General features: G+C 34.0%; 1 protein-coding gene across 1 annotated transcript; it reads left to right on the forward strand.

Moving 5' to 3' along the window:
• The first annotated feature begins 18,340 nt into the window (after positions 1 to 18,340).
• On the forward strand, positions 18,341 to 20,748 carry LOC108342323 (uncharacterized). Its single transcript, XM_052872113.1, has 5 exons — positions 18,341 to 18,600; positions 19,386 to 19,519; positions 19,690 to 19,773; positions 20,134 to 20,325; positions 20,412 to 20,748. The coding sequence occupies exons 1-4, from the start codon at positions 18,521 to 18,523 to the stop codon at positions 20,142 to 20,144; spliced, it is 309 nt and encodes a 102-aa protein (XP_052728073.1). The 5' UTR covers positions 18,341 to 18,520; the 3' UTR covers positions 20,145 to 20,325; positions 20,412 to 20,748.

Raw genomic sequence — 20,748 nt, forward strand, 5'->3', positions numbered from 1 at the left:
ACCGAAGGATGCACACAATTATGACTCTATGTAATCTTTTTTCTTGTCAAGTAATGACAAATTTCTCTTTTTTGCTTTGCATGCATTTTATCTAAGTTGAGAAGGCAACTAGAAATAAAAGAAATATTGATATGATGTTTTTTTAGTTAAAACAAAAATAAATAAAAAAAGATTATTTAAGTTTGTTCATGTTCTCTTTGATATGTTTTTTTCCTATTTTTTTCAAGTCATAGGTTTGGGGCCATTCTTCCGGATGTAAAGTTTGATACGTTATGATTTGAATAATTTGAGAAAAGTGAGGAAGGTTTTTCTCAATTAGTATGTGTTCTCGTTGGAATGAGATATTCTTACACGATGAAAAGTTTCGCAAATCTTATTATGAGATCTAATACCGTATTCTTCACCAAATAGAGTTGAGTTATACGTGGAAGATGAGTCTAGATTCTCTTTTTTTTTTATCAGAACCATTATAAAACTTTTAGTAGAGTAAGAATAATTTTGGGTCTTATATTCTAGGTCAAGTAGTCTATGATTTATTTAGGTTTTGTATTATGGGTCTAGTAGTTTAGAATTTATTTTGAGTTTTGTATTTTGGACAAAGTAGAATAGGGTTTGACCACTCAAGTCAATAAAAGGTCAAGACCCAATGTTGACTAAGGTGGGACGTCCAAAGCCATGTATTGATCAATGGGTCAACATTTTTAGCTAACTTGGTGGACAAGGAGGGATGGAGTCATGCCAAATGTCCTTCTCCCTTTGGAGAGTTTTTCCTTCTAGTTATGTCACTCTGGGAATGGAAAGGATTTTTCATACGTAGTGGTCACATGTCACCCTTTCCAATGAGAGGATTTTCGCCACTTGTTTCCCTTCTATTCGAGAGGATTTCTCCTTGCTCTCAAAGCTAGCCAAGGTAGGTCTTTTAGGTCTAGCTTCTACAAATTAGGAGACATCCTTAACCTATAAATAAAAGTGTCTCCCACTTTTGTATTTAACTTTGATTTAGAGTATTATTATTAGTACTGTCAAAATAGGTTGTAACCCTTGAGCCAACCCGGTCCACCATGGGTTTGAGCCGGGTTGGGTTTGAAAAAAATGTAACTTTTTATGCGGGTTAGTTTTCAACCCGGCTCACTTAGAAACCAGCTCATTCGGGTTGAACTCGTGGTGAGCCGGGTTGGCTCACCAACCCACCTAATTTAATTTAATTATTTATTATTTAGTGTTTCAATATTATTAGTTAGCATTTTTTCCATTATATTGTAGATGAGATAAAAAAACAAAGATGTTTGAAGAGAGAAAAATATTATAGATTTATCTATTCAAAACTCTAATATTATAGATGGACAAGTGATACAAAAATTATTAATATTAAAAACTTATTTGTTTATCTTTTGTGCTTGTTTTTGGATTGCGCTTGGATGTATGTATATATATATATATATATATATATATATATATATATATATATATATATATTGAATTGTCTTTGGAGTTAGAGTGAAATTTATTTAGATTTGAATTAAAAAAATTATATTTTTTTATTTTAAAAAAACTTATAATTAAGTGAGTGAGTGAGCCAACCCATTTAACCCACCAACCTGTGATGGGTCGGACTGAGTTCGAATTTTTTCAGCTCGCTAATAAGTAAGTTGGGTTGGGTTGGGTTGGGTTGGCTCACTAAGTGACCAACCCGTGGTGGGTCAAGTCAGGTTACTCGTTTTGACAGCTCTAATTATTATGCTTCCAATTATGAGCTATACTACTCTTATCAGGTCACCTTAGGCTAGAGCAACGCAAGTGGCTTCCTCTAGCCACCTTCTTCCAAAAGTTTGCCTAACCTCTCTTAGAGCATCACAAACCCAATCTCCCTCATCTATAACAGCACCAAAATCATGTGACACTTAATTCACCTTCCACCATTATTTCGCAAACCATCCATCCATAACCACCTCCATTGTTTTCCTTCTAACTAATTAGGAGATTGCCATCAAAATCCCATTATAGTAGCTTTAAGTCTTGGCTAATTAATAAGGTATGTTAATCCTTGATTAGTGTTACTTATGTTGTCTTAACATAATTATTTGTTTTTCATGTGTTTCTCGAGATTGTCGTTTTGTGCTGAGGACAATATTTAGGTTCTATACCATGCATTACCCTCTAGGCTAGTCCAAAAGTCTTTTTTTCCAAAGAAAATTCATTTTCTTTAGTTTTTGGATATCTATCAACATCACTCATCTTTGATAACTCTCCACTTTTTCAATAACTCTCCACTTTTTCGTCTTTTTTTTTAAATACTTTCTTAGTCTCTTTTAGTTTCTAAATTTCTATAATTAGGTTAGATTTTAGTTTTTGTGTAAAGTTTAGAGTTTTCTAAAAAAATCACTTAAAAATTTTTTTTAGTAGTATTTTCTTGTAATAATAAATTGTGTCTCTCTTTTAGAAAAAAAATATAAAAATTTCTTTTCTCTTGGATAGGTTTCTTGTTTTACCTAACCTCTCTCCTAATTCTCTCCTTTTGCAAGTTAATCCTTGGTCAAAGGGGATATTTTTAGTTAATTGCAATAGTTGAGGCCCTAGGCTGTGCTCACTTGGGATGATCGGGGGAGATAATTTGGGGGAGAGTGATGGAATGGATTTAAGGGAATTTGTGAGTAAATTTTTGTGTGTTTATTTGAGTGGATTTGGAGGTAATTGAGAGTGGATTTAGAAGTAAAGTTTGTGAGAATTAGTGTAAGATTTGATTGATGTGACACTTTTAAAAAATTTGTTTAATTGGTAAAAATTAAATATTACCAAAATACCCCTAGTTATTAAAGTAATATAAAATGTTATTTGTTAATGTTATATTTAATTGTAAAAATGTTTATAAAAAGTAAAAAATTAAAAATAATTATTAAAATTAATTTTTAAAAAGTAAAAAAATTATAATTTAGTAAAATGAATTTATTTTTAAATGTAGTATTTGTTTGTAATATAATTTACTATCAAATAGTAAATTAATATAAATTAAAAAAATCATATCTATTTTTTAAAAAAATTAAAAATTAAAGTATGTCAAAATTTAAAAGGTATAAATTATAATTTTACATTTAAATTTAAGAATTAAAACTAAATTTAATCTAAATATCATCAAAAAATTGCACCGAAAAAGTGTATGTGCAAGTTTGAGTATTGGATTTCGTTCCACACTTGTGATAGTGCTCTCTCTCTTGGGGCAGTAAAAAAGCACAACCATAATTCGGTTTTTTGAACATCAAAATTTTAGTTTTCAGGAAGTTTTATTCACAGTGGGTTTCTCTCATCCAAAAATGTGGGCTCTCGGTTTGTGGTGGTAGGTGAATGGTCGGATGCAAACCTTGCTCATGCTCAACCAAATACTGAGATGGCTGAAGAAACCAAAGGTACTGAGACTTATATGTCTTGCTTTTGCTGGATTACTCTGTTATGCACTCAGTTCCTCTTTATTCCAACTCTGAGCTCTTTCAGTTCCTTTCAAACAGTAATGATTTTTTCTTCCCTGAACCTGCATCATCAACCATGCAACAAAGCTTCTCTACTTCCTTTTCTTCTTACCCTTTCGAACCATTTCATGCACCACCAAATACACCTTCTCGTTCCCAAAACCCTGCAACACAGAAAGATAGAAAGGGTTAGCGTCTTGCCATTAAAACTAGAATCGTTCAACTCCCTCTGTCTTGTATTGCTCTTCGTCTGCATGTGCACGTTCATGGACACGATCTCCTGCACAGCGACGCCAACAACCTGCAACACGAAAGCATCAACCAAACGTTTACATGGTTATGGAAAGGAATCAACGCGAGGGAGGAAGAATGCAGCTATGGGGAACCGAATATTGCACCCACGAACAGAATACACGCTCAGAACATGCTCAAGCATTCATCGGAACCGAATACAACTTCTGTAGAACCGAATACGCAACATTCTTCAAACAGAATACACGCTCAGAACATGCTCAAGCATTCACTGGAACCGAATACAACTTCTGTAGAACCGAATACGCAGCATTCTTCAAATCCCATGCAAGCTGGAACCGAATGGCAGAAGCTATGGAACCGAATACTCCCTGTGTGCAATTTCTTCAAACCAGTGGAACCGGATACACGGCCTGAACAACATGAAACTCTTCTTCAAGCGCCGCTGCTTCAGTAAACTTCATCTTCATCCATCAAGCTCCTCAACATCAAGCTGCAATCAACCCCGTTCTTCCTCTTCTCAACCACATCCAACCAACCTGCAACAACCACATCTAAATCACAAAAATATATTTCCTCCTATCAACTCCCTTGCTGCTGTAACTATTCTTTCTCGTGAGTGCACAGTACACGCTTCTTTCCTTCGTGGTATTTAACAAAATCACGAGGGCACACATAATTTGCGAAGAAATCAGCGCAAATCTCCTCGTTTTAGCGAGATGAAAAAAAAGCCCCATCTCGCAAATCACTGCATTTCTTCGCTCGTAAATCCGCAACCTTCTGCCACGCAAATCATCGCTATCCTTTCTTTAGAAACAGTGTTTTCACCTTCAAGTTAACACAGCGTGAAACGCACCACATTGTTTACCAAACGCAAAGTGGAGTTGAGAGGCGTGGGGAAGGGAATTCAATTTTTCCCAAATCGAAGTTAGGGTTCGAGCCAACCCTAAGAGCATCAAGGAGAAGCCTTTTGAGAGGCATTGCTGAACCAGATTTCGGGACCATGGCCTAAGGATGATGCTGCCTATAAGGGGCTAACCAGTGGGTGCAACCAGAGGCCGTTTTGAAGAATGTGATTCGTGGGAAGCATGAATCTGTTTATGCTTTCGAATGCGGTTAGAGATGAGTTCTTCTTCTTCTCCCTTATAAAAGAACGAAGTTAATAAAAAAAAGGGGTTGTAGTTGCAGATAGTAGAGTACAGAGTTGGGTAGTAAAGCGTGTAAAAAAAAAGAGAGTTGTGTAATCTATAATGTAATCTGTAATTCGTAGAGGAGGTAATCTGTCATAGGAGTATAATAGAGAGAGTAGAATGAGAGCAACGATTTTTCCATTTTTTCTTTCGCTACTTTTCTTCTACAATTGTACAGAGTTCAAACAGTTTTGGCGGAGAGAGTTCTTTACCCCTTTGAATTTGTTGTATAAGGCTAGGACTACGTTACAGGCTCTTGTGAGTACAAAGAGGCCTCATGAATCTATGAATCTATAATGTAATCTTCCTGTACCATTTTTCCTTGAATTAAATGCAAATGGTTTGGTTTTGTTATCATTTGATTCTGATTCTTCTACGATTTACCAGTTTCTTGTCTTTGGATTAATGTTCTTCAATGTTTCTTGTACACATAGTTTCTAGTCTTTATAATTACAGTTCAGGTTTTATCTTTCTTGTTTGTAGTTTGTTTGAATTGGATTCTAGTCTACAAATTGTGATTCGTTCTTGGAATTAAATGATCCCAAAGTGCGCATTCCATCACCAAGATGTCTTCTTGAGTGGAGATGGGTTCAGGTACATTCAAATTACTAAATCAGATTGTTCAAATTTCTTTTTCTTCAATTGTTGATACCTTTATGCTTAATCTTTATAATTTCTTGTTGCAAATTTTTCTTTTCTGGTTCCAAGTTTCTGTTTTTAGTAAAATTTTCGGTCAAAGCAAACTTGGGTAGATTTCAATTCCCAATTTCTTTAATTTTTTTCTTCATGGCTTGTGTTTTCTTATTCTTCGGATTACCTTTTATTCGTGTGTAGTTCTTAATTTGAGTATATATGTTATGACTAATAATAGTATAAAGAATGGTTTTTGTGATGGACTTGAGAAATTCAATAGTTGTAGTTGTATCTTTTTCATGATTCCAATTTCTCTCTCTGCACTGTACTCACATTTCTAGTTCTGTGCATAATAATTAACACCCAATTGGCGATTTTAGGTTAGACATTTTCTTTCTCTGCATTATAGTATTCATAATCATCATTTCATATTAATGTTATTGGCCTTGTGTGTTTCATATCATTTTCTGCAAATAATCACTTGATCATTTTGCTTCATCTGTTTAGAAATAACACCTTTACATTAATTTAGGTCATTTCAAGTGCATTAGCATCCTTAGAACTCAAATTTATGTATTCACCAGAAAAAGTGCATAAAAAAATATCTGTCATGCGTTCTATTAATTAGGATTTTAAATTCTGTAATCATTTTCCAATCTCATGCATAAATCTTTAATACCCATTTAGAGTTCTTGCATACTTGGCATCTTCTTGACCAATTTAATAATGCTAGATTCATGTCATACTGCATATAGTACATTTACATCAGAGCTGAACCATTTAAGTGCATAAAACTATGTTTCTTAGTATAAATTCTGGTGCTGTCACAAAGGCTAATTTTAAACAAGATTCTTAGTTTCATGCATACTAGGCCTACATAGGTGAATTATGAGTTGCAGTTAAAGAAACAAAAATCTTTCATTCATTCATTCATTTAAATAGTTTAGATAATAATTCATTCATTCAATCTATTTTCATTCCCCATCGCATTTTCTTTTCTTTTTTAACCTAGGTTAGCTTAGCAAATTTAAGACTTAATAAGGACCATGTCCTTGGATTGATCCCGAGTTTTTCCGTATCTACATTAGGGGGAGAGAGACCTTGGTTTTTTGGCTTTTATTGCGACTGAAAAAGGCTTTTCAACATTGACCTTTGTCTCCTTTTCTCTAACCTCGGTTTGCAAGCATCAAGTACTCCATGAGTTGCAATCAACCATATGATCAAATAGCTCCCTCTTAAAACCTTCATTTTGCTTTGACATATTCCTCAAACACTTTCAAATTTAAAACCTCAACCTATAGCTTCTCCATCTCCGTCGAGGAGCCCCCTTCACTAGTTATGATCACAATTACTACTTTACCACTAAGACACGAGATTGGAGCTCCACGAAGGAATCAAAGAGCATGTTCAAATTCAAACAATTCACAATCTTGTTGCTTTACCTCTAAGACACGAGATTGGAGCTCCACGAAGGAATCAAATAGCATGTTCAAATTCAAACAATTCACAATCTCGTTGTCAGTTGATGTAAATATGATTTCGATTCCTTCACACATTCTATGATTAGGGCTAAGAAGAGTGTACCTCCCCAAACTCATTATCTAAGACAAAGCGACCTCACTTAAGTGATCGAGTAGGTGATTGATGCCTTCAAGAGGATTTCTCTTTCTTTTTGTGCTTTGTTATTTTCTGCTAAAGGAGGGAACGATTCTATTCTACAACAGGCTCGATACCTTAGCCTTTTGTTGGGTCACCGACATTTCCACTCTTCTCCTCAACATATTATGCAGAACTTTTCTTAAGTGGATGGAACATTTCTAATGAGTAAATATCATGAAATTTTACTCACCACGATTGCTCAAGACGATAATAGAAATCTTTTTCATTGGCATTTGGTATTGTCAAAGGTGAGAGAAAGGAGGCATTGATATGGTTTTGTCAATTACTTCAATAGCATATTACCCCTTAGGAAAAATCTTTGCATCACCATTGACAAAGGGAAGGACATATTATCATCCTTACGATCAAAAGAAGTTGGTTGGGGAAAGGATGGTATAAATTCTATTTATTGCATATGTCATCTAGCCTCCAACTTCAACAACAAATTCAAAAATCAAGAACTCACGCGACAATTCATAAACTTAAGTACTAATTAACTAGTCTTTGCTACCAAATTACTTTTTAAATTTCCTACACTAATTCTTACAATTTTTTTATTATGTTGTTGCAGTGAACGAGGTGAAGCAACCAATTGTAATGACAAAACTTACCACAATGACAAACCAATTCCCCCAACATGTAGCTTGGATAGAATTTTTTTTATTAAAGTGGCCTCAGGCTTTTGATAGAGGCAGAAGATATTGACTTATGATCACAAATCTGGTTGAGTGCATGAACTCTATGCTAAAAGGGAGCACATTCACTATCAATTTGTGCTTTAATCAAAACAACATTTGGGAGGTCACAATCAAAGTTTGTTGAACAAAGCTTAAAAACGCAATACATATTAATAACAGGCCACCAATATCCAAAAGAAATTACTGACATTATTCAGAAAAATCAACAACCATCGCCATTTTTTCATAATCATCGCTTTGATCGAGAAAATTTTGAATTTGATGTTCAAGAAATCTCAACCTCCCACCAATATCACCCACATCAAATTTTGTATAATGTTAGGCTAAATGAATGGTTGTGTGATTTTGGTCACTTCCAAGCTATTCGCCCCCCATGTCATTGTGACATTTTTGTTTGTGCATATTCACATATACCATTAACGCAATATACCAATTTGGTTTACACTCTTCACAATATTTACAAGGTATATGAAGTACAATTTCACCCCTTCCGAAATGAAGATTATTCGTCTGCTATACTGGTCCAAACTTCATACCAAATCCTCAAATGTGACGTTAGACATCGAGAAGACCAACTACTACTAGAATCTATAATGAGATGGATCGTCTGACCTTAGATAAGCCTAAAAAATGTTCTTACTACAACAACGAAGGTCATCATAAGGGGACTTGTCCATATCGTCAATAATTCTTACATCTTTGTATTTATCATCTTTTAATATTAATAAACTACATTTCTGCCTTATATTGTATCTTATTTTCTACTTTATACATTTTATCCAATATATGATGAGTATAAAGCAAATATCACAAGTTTTCTATGGCCAAATCCCTCTATTAATCGATTACCAACTCCCTAATCGATTTCTTTCATTTGTTTTACCCATTTTTGCCTTTAGTAATCGATTGCAACATAATTATAATCGATTGCAATAACCTGTAATTTGAATTACAACCATTGGTAATTGATTACAATAATATTGTAATCGATTACCAACAAAGTCGTGGACCCATAAATGATTTCAACATGACGTAATCGATTACAACTTATTGTAATCGATTACTGTAACTCCTTAAATTCAGGGTGTCACGAGTTGTTACAAAAATCGGTAATTTCAAACTTTTATCATATCGGGGAAACATATTTTTTAAAAACCTCAATATTTAAATGTGCATAATTTATTTTAAAAATAATAGTTTCAAAAGACTTGTCTAATTACATTATTCAAAAATAACTAAAATAAATGAGGAAATAAAATAATTCCAATTACATTGTCTCAAAAGTCTAAGCACAATAACTTTTAAAGAAATCACAAACCTTTCCCCGTCATCTCTCGAAGAAATCATGGTTATGGAAAATCTACAACATCATCTGCTCATGTATAATACATTATACAATCATCGCCGATAATTTTCATTCACAAACACATAAAGACAAACATATATGGGGTAAGCTACCGATAAAACAAATAATAAGATTAGAGGTAATAACCATAAAAGATATTTGATGAATGTACTACACACATCCACCTACGACCTAAATAAATCAAAAGTGGATGACATTCACAGAATGTTCACCTTAGCAAATGATGACCCAAATACAATATACAACAAAAGCCTCTTACAGACTAAAAGATATCAAACACACTCTTAGCAAAATAGTAGACCTTGAACAAACTCTAAACAATATTAAATGATCAACGATTGAAAACATCAAAGTAAACAGGAAATAGGCATACTTACTGTATAGACATTAACTCCATCTTGTGTAGGACAGTTACTACAAGCGTTCATATATAAAATAAGAATGAATTCATTTATCGAAAGTTGTGCCAAATGAGAAGTCAAATATGCTTTTGATAAAATTCTGAAAAGCATGTCTGTTGTGGAAACAAAAAAGACTTCATCCTATGATAGACACCTACACCAATAGCTAGTAGTAATCAGACCTCGAGAAAAGTTTCCTCAAATAGTCATATTATCAAATCTCAAGACAAACATCATCAAAACGACTATATCATCAAGGAGAGAAGAATATCAAGAATTAACATCATCAAAATTGAGTAAGGAAATCTCTTTGATTTATCGATGTAAAATTCCTCTAACCAAGGATATAGAGAAAGAGAAGAACTCAAGAAAACAAATACTCTCAAGCTTCATCAAAATAATAGCTTACTTTCATAAGAAGAAAGAAGAGGGAGTAATAGAGTGAAATACTTATAAGTCCTCTCAAGCTTTACTACAATATCTACTTATTTTTGTAAGAGAAAAAGAGAAATCAAGTAGTATACTATCAAGCTTCATTGTAATATTTGCTTACTTTTGTATTGAACATATATTCTCTCCATGATAGTAGTAGTCTAAACGGCTTGTAAGCAATCGTTGATTGCAATTCTAAAGAGAATTAAAACACTTATTGAACTTAGTGGAGTTAAGGAAATCTAAGCAGTCATACTCAAACTAATCTAGGGTAACAGAAGATTATTTGCTGATAAGGGATATTAGGAGTTGTGGAATACTCATCCAGTCTAGCATAACGAGAGGTTATTCGCCGATTGAGGATACCAAGAGTGGTGCGAATACTCATCCAGTCTAGGATAACAAAAGGTTATTCGTTGACTGAGAATACAAAGAGTGGTGAGAATACTCAGTTGTAATCTTGTTGAAGATTATAGTGGAACCCTCTATCGATAGAGGAGAATGGACGTAACTAAGTTGAAGTGAACCAGTATAAAATATCTGTGCAATTATTTTTTTTTTGTCTAAACTCTTCACTTATTAAAACCTACAACTGCATTTTATTTTTACATACTAGTAACTTTCGCACTAAACGATTCTCAATCATTTATAAGGTCAAACTTTTAAATACTTATTTGAGAAATCTAGTACTCGATGAATGTGCTATATTTGAAAGGTTGCGAAAAGATTTTTCCATTTAACACTATTCAACCCCCCTTCTAGTGTTTTTTAGGTAGTTGAAGAAAACCATGTGTTTTTCTTGTAGTATTGAGTTTAAAAATAAAGCTTTTATGTTGGGGGTCTACTTTGGGTTGCTAGGATGCACTTCATGTCACTAGGAAATTATATTGGTGCATGAATGAATTTTCATAGGTTGAGGGTGGTTCCTCACATCATGTTTTGAACGTATCAGTATATTTATGTGATCTATGTTTTGTCTTCGAACAATTTTGGTGATGCTATACATATTTATATGTTGTGTTCCTATATATGGTTGTCTTTGTTTGACTCGTTGGGTTTGTGAGGCCCTTACTCTCTCATTAGGCTTTGCTTTTGTCAGGATATTACCATAAGTAGACCGTAATGGGTTGAGGGTGAAGGTCTTAACCTTCTCATTGGGCACTATGAATGTGTGAATCACTAGGAAACCAGTGGTGATTGATGGGTGAAATAAATTTGTGGTTGCTAAGGGAAGTAATTCAAGGAATGATGAAGACCAGAGAAAGTGGGTCGAGAGAAGAAGAGAGAGTCTCAGTTTTAGTGTGCAAAGAGAGTTTAGTTGAGTGGATTGAAGGAGATAATGAAGGGTATGATGATGTGGTGGGTGTAGGAAATTTGGAAGATGAAAAATAGGAGAGGAAAGGGAAGGGAGTTTGACTGCTTAGTAAGTAGCAGAAACAAGGTAGAAGAGGTAGGTGGTTATGTGTTAGGGTATGCAGAGCATGGAAAAAAGAAGTGTGGAAAAAAAAGTGGTGAGTGTTGTAGCTTTAGTGTGAAAGGATGGAGGAACGTGGTTTTGGAAAAGTGAAAAATAATAAAATGTTGTAGGTCCCATGTCGCAATTAAATGTTGTAGGCCTTGGTTGTGTGATGTTTTATGTGAAGTAAATTAAATGTTGTAGGTCCCATGTCGCAATTTTCAAAGAAGAAGTTTTCCCTTTAAATGTTGGGTGTATATGGCCTTTGTCTATAGAGCTAGGCTTCCTCTTTTCAGCTTGAGTTCTTTCTTTTGAAAGATGTTAGTATGTGAGGTGGTGAGGCCCTTTTTTTGTTTTTTGTTTAAAAAGAGATTGAAGTAAAAAAAATTTTTTTTTATCGAGTGGGTTTTGGTTTTGTAGAAGTAATAGTAGCCCATTTCATGCTTGGGCATGAAGAACAATGTTGAGTTTGTGTGCAAATCTTTCCCTAGACTCGTATAAAGACAGAGATTTGAGTGTTAGCCTTTCTCCTACATGAGGAAACGATAAGGTTGGATGTCTCACCCAAAGGCTTCAAGGTGTTTTTACTCGGTAGTTCTTGAGAAGTTGGGGAAATAGGTCTGAAGTTGCGATGGACGACGACTCAAATCGTGTTGTTATTGAGAATAGGTTGTGACGACACAATGCAAGGAAACAACATTAGTTCATGAATGGTTTTACTATGATATTAATTTTGCGTTGAGATATGGTATTTTGGTTTGATATATTTTGTGTTTAATGTGGGTATATTGCGTTATTTTAAATGATATTTCTGGTTGCCCACTCTTGCATGTTTGTTGTGATAGTTTCCTCCTTCGATGATCGTACTTGTACAAGAGTAGATGATGTTGCAAATGAAGTTGGTTTGCAAATGAAAGGGAAAAAGTTTCTTTGCAGAATTTCTATATTTATATTTAACTTTAATTTTCAGACTTGGTGAATTTTGTAAAAGTTATGTTTGTAGTTTTCATGTTTTGTGAGAACATCAGTTTTGTTTTGTCGTATTTGCTTCCGTGAAATATTTAAATAAGGGTTTTGAATATACGAAGAACATGTTTTATATAATTGGTGTTGAAAAAAAAAATTATATATGTCGCATCCCACTATGGGTGTTACAATTGAGGCCATGCCAAAAGCATAAAAAAAGCTTACATGAAGTGACATGTGATTTGCTTTAGTTACCACACCGAAATTCATCATAAAAAGGAGCTAGGAAACCTTATTTTAGGCATGGGGGTTTCGACCTCAAGATCTAGCGCCCCCCTTCACAAATGCACACAACCACTAGGCCAAGGTCCCTTTCACTGTTAATATATTGCAAACAACACTTCTTAAGCCTTCTTTCAAGCATTTTCGAAAATTAAAATAAAAACCAATATTAATTAATTTTTATTCACTTTCTTAATATTTTCTGCACACCATTTCACACCATAATTTATTATTTAGTATCACAAAATAAAATATATTTTTATTTTATATGGGTCTTACATCTCTCTTTTATGTATTCACCTTTGAAATAGAGTAAGGTTATGCTATAATTTTGTGCACTTATACTCTTGTAAGGTCACCTTAGGTTAGAGCAAGCCAAGTGACCTCCTCTAGCCACCTTCCTCCAAGAGTTAGCCCAACCTATCTTAAGAGAACCCTTAAACACTTCATCCTTCACCATACAAGCCATCAAAACCGTGACACAACCCACCTTCCACACCACCACAAATTCTGCACATCATTACTTCATTGAAACCGTGAACACCATGCCTTGGTTGCTTTTAAGTTTGGCTTCTCCTAGCTAAAGCATTGCCATCATCTTGTGTGAGTGCTCATTTTATAGCTTTTTTTGAGAGATGGCCGTTACTCAAAGAGAGTTTATCTTCTTGACATTAGGTGACTTCTCGTAGGACGATATGTACTTATCTATAGCTTGGGAAGAGAAGCGTTGCTTTCACAATGAGGTCTTGTACGACTTTGGCAGAACATAAAGCTTTAGGAAACATTCTAGGAATGTCTTCCTATTTCAAAATGTCTTTTTGATCCACGTGCAATGCTTTTGAGTAGATCTTGATATTACCAATATCTACATAGATAAAGAGAGAAAAATCAGAGCAGACAACATATAGTATGTTCATGCATTTAATGTTCTATACGTTGATAAAGTGTTGAAGCATGATTCGTAATATTAGCGCTTAGTGCGAGTCTAAGCTTTTTTAAAGAAGTATCAATCGATGAGATATATTTAGTGTTTACTAATTTCTCTAGACGTGTTTTTGTCAAATATTGTTGAACCTTTTATAGTTGACATGTTGTAATTTATCTAGTTTTTAATAAGAATGTTCAAATTGCTTAGACACTATTGTACACTAAACGATATTTTGTTATATGTTGTTTGTTAAACTTTGAAATTTGAGTTGCTAGATACTTTATTCTCTTTAGACGATCTTGTCTTAACAATCTCCTTATTTTTTTATGTTTAACAAATACAAATGTTAAAAGAAATATGTTTATAAGAGTTCTGAAAGAATTTAGACAATATTGATTAGAGATAAAGTATTTCAAAAATATATTTTTTTATTTATGATCAGAGCATAATTGTACTTTTATGAATTGTTTGCTCATCTCATGATATAACATTTATATATATTCAAGTTTTAAGAGAAAATGAGTTTAGACGATATATTTCACACAGTGTTTACATCTTAGAGCTATTGAATCAAAAGTAAGTGTAAGAGGTATTTTATATTGCTTATATATAAGAGCTATAGCAATGGAGTTTAAATGACATCTTATATATCAAAACTACTAAAAATAAGTGTAAGTGATATCTCATATAGTTGACATATTATAGCCATTTCATATGTTCAAACGTTATCTTGTAGCATTTACTTGTCAAAGCCAACAAATATGTGAGCGAGATCATACATGACTTATAATAATTTTAATTATGTTAGTCATAAGATCAGAGCAATTATTTAACATTAAATATGAATGATATATGACTTCCATAAGTCATCAATCATTTATGCAATACATATACATACCAAAGCAAACATAGGTGATAAATAATTTATGCAACGTATATGTGTATCAGGGTAACTTTGCATATCATATATATACTAGAGAAAATATGACAAAGCAAATGCATAAATAATATGAGATCATATGATAGAGCAAATGTATTGACAATATTAGAGCGAATGAAATGGTGTGAGAATGTATAAGAGTAAAAAAAATGTTTTCAAAAATATATTCAATGTTTTAACAAAGATAAGACTTTACTTTCTCCTCTTTATGAAAATGTACTCCCCGTAACCCCTATACACCCCTTAACTCCCCCTAAATTAGATAACCTATCAGTGTTTAACATACTTTCTCCCTCTTATTTGATAAATATAAAAAAGGGTTTGAAAGGACATCATTTCCTAGATGGAGGTGGTAGTGGTTGGGTGTTTGGTGTAGGCAAAAGGATTATCTTTTGTGTGAGGTTGTTGATGGTAGTGACCAATTATAGGAACCCCTCATTCTTTTAAGCTAGAATAGTAGCAAGTTATGCAACAGTGTGAGCAAAATGTTGTGCCATGATATCATGCATTTGTTTGCAACAAGGTAATAGACGTTAGGTTAGAAGGTAGTTCAAGGTTTAGGGGTAGAGTGTTTAAGGGTTGTGGAGTGGAGGGGATTGTTTGTTGAGTTGGTTAGACGGTAAAAGGAGGAGAGGAGGTGGTGGTTGATTCGTTGGTCTATGAAGCTTCTTGAGTAGAGATTGGACGATGTCTTCAGAAATCTGATAGCAAACGATGTTTTTAGAAATCTTTTGAGGAATATTTTATATTTCTTCCCGATGTTTCTCAGTAGAGGCAACTCTTTCACAAGTGATTTCTTCATTTTTACCAACTGTTTATGCTGTCAACATTGAGATACTATTCTTAATTTCATTTCACAGATGAACCTCTTGATCCAATAATATATCTTGTCGTCAGGTAAGGTTGTGATAAACAACTCAAAGTGTGTTAGGCTAGTTACACTGTGTTGCCTTGTTGTTACACATTTCTATCGGATTTTGACAAAGTTGATATGGTAGATCTCTGTGTATTCTTCCATATAGGTTTAGGCACGTCCAGTGTTCATCATTCACCAGTTTCTTGTTTACCATATTCCATGGGCCATCCTTGGTTGATCCTCTAATCCTTGGTTCCTAAGTGTAGGAAGATGATGTATACGAGCATCAAGTAATACTAGATGCTTCGTACTGTACTTGGGGAAGATGAGAACATTACATCTAGAAACCTTCCTAAGTACACATCTGTAGACATCAACGAGGAGGTTGAATCCATAAGTGTGAAGTCATTGAGGGTCAATCCATTGTTCATCCTTCTTCTTCTTCTTTTTCTCAGGCTTGTGAGAGCTAAGGCAACATGTCATTCTTGTTGTGGCGTAAGCTACTTCAGTAGTTAGGTTCAATTGATCGACCATATGTGAGATTTGAGGTTTAGAGCAATGTTTAAGGGAGGCAAAGTGCAAAAGGTTTGAGAGAATCTTAGAAGGAGAAATTCTTTGAACGGAAAGTGTGAGAAACATAGGTTGCACACTTGGTTTATAAGGTTTGAAAAAGGCAGTAACATTTTGAGGAAAAAAAGGGTTTCTGGGGAACTATGACCGGTGAGTAATAATTATCATCATGTCTCAATAAATGCATGTTATATGTTTATGCTTAATTTACGAAATTTGAAATGCCTTTTTATCCTAGATGTTGCTTATTGAGAATTTGGCACAACACTAAACACTACTATGCATGCAATCAGAGGTGTCTATTAGACGATTCGTCTTAGACCATATAAAAGAGCATGACATCTCTAGATGATATGTCTTATGATGTTTAGTTTTGAATGCTAAATGATGAGAAATAAACACATTAAATTAAGACATTCACTCAATAAGTCTCATGCCCATCATGTTTTTCAATTTTTCAAATCTTTCTTCAACCAAGGGTTTGGTAAAGATATCACTTCTATAGTAAACATCAAGGTTAGTAGGTTCCAATAAGATAGTGAAAGATTTGTTTAATAGCAGTCATATGGGTTTCCCTAGGGTCAGATTGGAATCTAGCACATAAGCAAACTTTAAAAATTATATCAAGATTAGATGGAGTAAGATATAATATGAACTGATCATTTGTCGGTCGATGGTGTTGTCCACTTTTGTAGAGATTTAATCTAGCCTTAAGCTAGTTGTTGGATGCATAAGAGTCTTCATCTCCTTTTCTTGTTCCAACTTAAACTTCTTGACCAACTCCCTAACGTACATCGTTTGTTGTATGCGTCGACCTCTTGCTTTATTTGCAATCGAAGAAAGAACTTCAATTCACCCATCATACTCATTTCAAACTCATCCTACATCATCTTGGAAAAATCTTAGTAAATATACTCATTAGTAGCACCAAATATAACATTATCTACATAAATTTGAACTACGATGAAATCATAGTTGACGATGGAAAAATCTTGGCAAAGATCCTCATGGAGACTTGTTTTGTGTTAAAGCTTTTGTAATTTAGTAGTTTTATGTATAGAATGTTATTTATCCTTGATTCCATGTATTGTATGCTTTAAAATTCTATTTGGAGTAGAAAAACTCTACATTAACCGATTAACACTTACGCTAATAGATTATGAGATAGAGATTTTTGAAAGTAGCTAAAAACTCATGTTGTCTTTGGAATAATCGATTACCAGCCTATGATAATCGATTATCCATAATCGGTTATGACCTACCACAATCGATTATCATGATTAGCCGTTGGAGTTCTAATGCATGTTTTTGGCCGTTGTGCATTCATTAAGTGCATAATCGATTATCATAAGTGGATAATCGACTATCACGCATTAAATAGCTGACAACGGACTTTTCGAGGTATCCTTGAGTGAGATATTTTTATATTGATTTAAGACTCTAATTCTAAAATACAAAAATACAAAATTCTTATTTGTTTGCTTATGTGTTGTATGATAAGTGTGTTCTAGGGTTTGTGTAACCCTTCTGCTATGGCTTGGAGAACTTGGTGTTGACATAGAGCGAGAACTTTCACTAGGGTTGTGATTGGGTGTTGTATTTGTTGCTAAGTGAAGCTTGTCATCCTTTGTGAAGATTCAGAGAAGGTGTTCATCCTTTGTGAAGATTTAGAGAAAGTGTTCATCCTTTGTGAATATTCAAAGGAGGTGGTCATCCTTCATGAAGAATTTGAAGGAGTTTTTATTAACAATTTACAGGAACGTAAACGTCGTGACCAATGGAAGGCTGACGATAGGAGAAGATCCCAACAAGATGTAAGGGCTCGAAATATAATATCATTTGCTTTAACTGTTGATGAGTTTTATACGATCTCAATATGTAAGACTGCTTAAGAAATGTGGGAGGTTCTAGGATCACTCATGAAGGTACTGATGATGTTAGAAGAGCTAGAAGAAATATTGTAAGCCAAGAGTATGAAATGTTCCGCATGAAACAAGGGGAAACAATCACTACTACAAAATTGATCATAGATAGCACTTAATAGATGTTTTTTTTAAATAAGTGTTATCTATAAATATGTGGAACGGACTTATTAAAAAAAACGCTATCTATAGTTAATTAATATTATATTTTTTAATCATAATTTAAAATAAATTAATAAATAGCGTTTTTTTTAATCGCTGTCTGTTAGAATACATTAGACAACGCTTTTTAATATAAGCGCTCTTTAAGAGTTATTAAATTGTTTTTGAAAATAAGGTTTTGACTTGCCCGCGTTCTCTTCTTCGTGCGTTCTCCTTTACTTCTCCTGTAGGTTCTCCCTCGCGTTCTCATTTGGTTCTGCCGCGTTCTCCACTATCTTGTTTGGTTCGCAACCTATGTCGGCTTCGCGTTTGGTTGGCAGTGTTCCCCTTTGCAGGGTTCTTTTCAATGGCAGCCCTACCTCACTCTCTCAACGACGACCCTGTATCCCATATTAACGACAACCTTGCATCTCATCTTTGCTTTAGGTAAGACCTCAGTTTATTATAAAAGATGTTTCATCGGGGTTATGATTTCTCTATGCCATCTCGGTTTACCCCTTCTTTCTCGAGCTCTCCCTCCTTTTGCGCTTTCCCTACTGAAAATATCTTTGCTTCATTTCACTGACCATATGCTTGATTGACGTTCGAAACTCACTGGATGTTAATTCGAAAGAAATGAAGCTTGGATGAGAATGTCCGTTTTTATTCATTGTGTAGAGGTATGTGAATCGAACCCGATTTCAGTTTTGAAAATGTATTTATATCTTAACAATGTTGTTCTCCATTTGCATCAAATCTGAAATTGTTTTTTGTAGGGTTCATGACGTTTTGAAGATCCCCAATTTTCAAACCTAGGGTTCTGATCCACCTAATGGATTATTGGACACAACAAGTTATGATGCATTGATATCTCTTCCAAATCAGCTTAGTTGATAGTGTATGTTTACTGAAGTAGTGATTTTTTCAGAGCTTAATGTCGCTTTGGCAAGTATTTCTATTATATGATACTTAAATATTGATACGACCTCTGTTACCTATTATATTGTTCTCAAAATAAAATTAGTACATAATTTCATATTGTGCAAGTGTTTCAAGACTTGCCACACAACAGAGGTTAATGGAGAAGGAGAAGAACAAAAGTCCTTTATATGTTATGCGCGTATCTATGCAAATTAACAATTAATACCCTTTCACTCCTTTAGCATACCTGATAAAAATACATACTTTGTGGTTATATTCAATTTCTTAATTTTGATGCCGTGTTTATTTAGGTGTGGCTGGTTTGCTTTCACGGCAGGCAATGGAATTATAAGTCTGTGCCCGAAAGCCTTTCGGAAACAAATTTACAACCAACCATCAATGGCTTCTATCTTTGTTGGGTGTTTCACTGTTGCTTCTTCTTTTGGTGAGCCATGAAAATGGGTTCATGTTTTCTGTTTATTATTACAAAGTACTTAGTATTATTTCGAATACTTTTGAGAATCATCATGAAAATTCACATTTGATATTCTAGGTTCTTTCAAAATTGTCTAATGTGATTGTTATTAAAAACTATCATTTTAATCTCCTTTACAGAGTTTTGGGATTGGATGGATTGTACCTCCATTGTTGTGGGCTCTTTCCATCCATTTTTTGCTGGGGACTGCTTATTCAATCGATGTAAGTCCATTTTCATGGCACATACACTTCATTTTCCCCTTGTTATTTAGGGCATAATTGTTAACTGTCTTTGTAAGATTTGTTCATTTTCTATAACAAGAATTTTTTTGTGCTTTACCAAATTCAGGTGAACATTATGCAGTAAATGTTCAACAACATCTGTACTTACACTTAATTTTCCTGTTAGGAGGAAAACTTTGTTTATTGGAAGAAGGCTTTAAGGATCGAAATTATGTGACACTTCTTTTCTTTTTCAGTAGTTATATTTGAATTTAAGCTTCTCTAAAACCTCTGTTTGGAAACTTTGTTTGATAGTGACTACATTTATTTTTCCATAACTCGTGTGTCTAAAATTTGCAGCTACCCTGTGAGATGGAAGAGAATTGTAGTGCTTGAACCCTCCTACAAAGCCAAATGTTTTTGGGTGCTAATATGTGTGTGTAATATTAAATCTGCAAACCTTTGTGTTCAAGAGGCCAACTATGATTCTAGATCATTGATTTTTTCTACAACATTCTTGAGTTTCTTCTCTTTAATTTAGCATTGCTCAAGGTAAAAGGATAAAACCTTCCTGTTTTCTTAAATTATAAATGTGTGCCCGATATGAAAGTAAAATTACTCTGTTGACTTTCTTAAAGGATATACCTGAGAATGAAGGAGATGACAAATTTGGTATTCAATCTGTCAGTGCATTTGGGTCAGAAGAGGGTACGTTCTTCTTATGTATAATCTCAGAGGACTTGGTTGTGCCCTCTTGTATCCTTGATTTACCATAAATAAGTTTCTCTCAGGTATTCTGGATTTGTGTTTCACTTTTTGAAATGATTTATAGAGTTGCCATTCTTGTGGGTGCAACATCTTCCTACCACTGGAGCAAAATGATCACGGTGACTTCCTAATTACTTATATAAATTATGCCACTGTAATGGATTTTTATTATATCAAGTTTATAGCAGTGAGTTTCAATGTTTTATA

Source organism: Vigna angularis, chromosome 1 (genome assembly GCF_016808095.1).
Source record: "Vigna angularis cultivar LongXiaoDou No.4 chromosome 1, ASM1680809v1, whole genome shotgun sequence".
Classification (NCBI taxonomy): domain Eukaryota; kingdom Viridiplantae; phylum Streptophyta; class Magnoliopsida; order Fabales; family Fabaceae; genus Vigna; species Vigna angularis.

Bases quoted from the DNA above. Each gene is read 5' to 3' on its own strand.
- LOC108342323 (XM_052872113.1), top strand. From the start codon at position 18,521: ATGGCAGCCCTACCTCACTCTCTCAACGACGACCCTGTATCCCATATT. The intron at 18,601-19,385 runs GTAAGACCTCAG...GTGTTTATTTAG, and splicing joins GCATCTCATCTTTGCTTTAG to GTGTGGCTGGTTTGCTTTCA. The intron at 19,520-19,689 runs GTGAGCCATGAA...TCTCCTTTACAG, and splicing joins CACTGTTGCTTCTTCTTTTG to AGTTTTGGGATTGGATGGAT.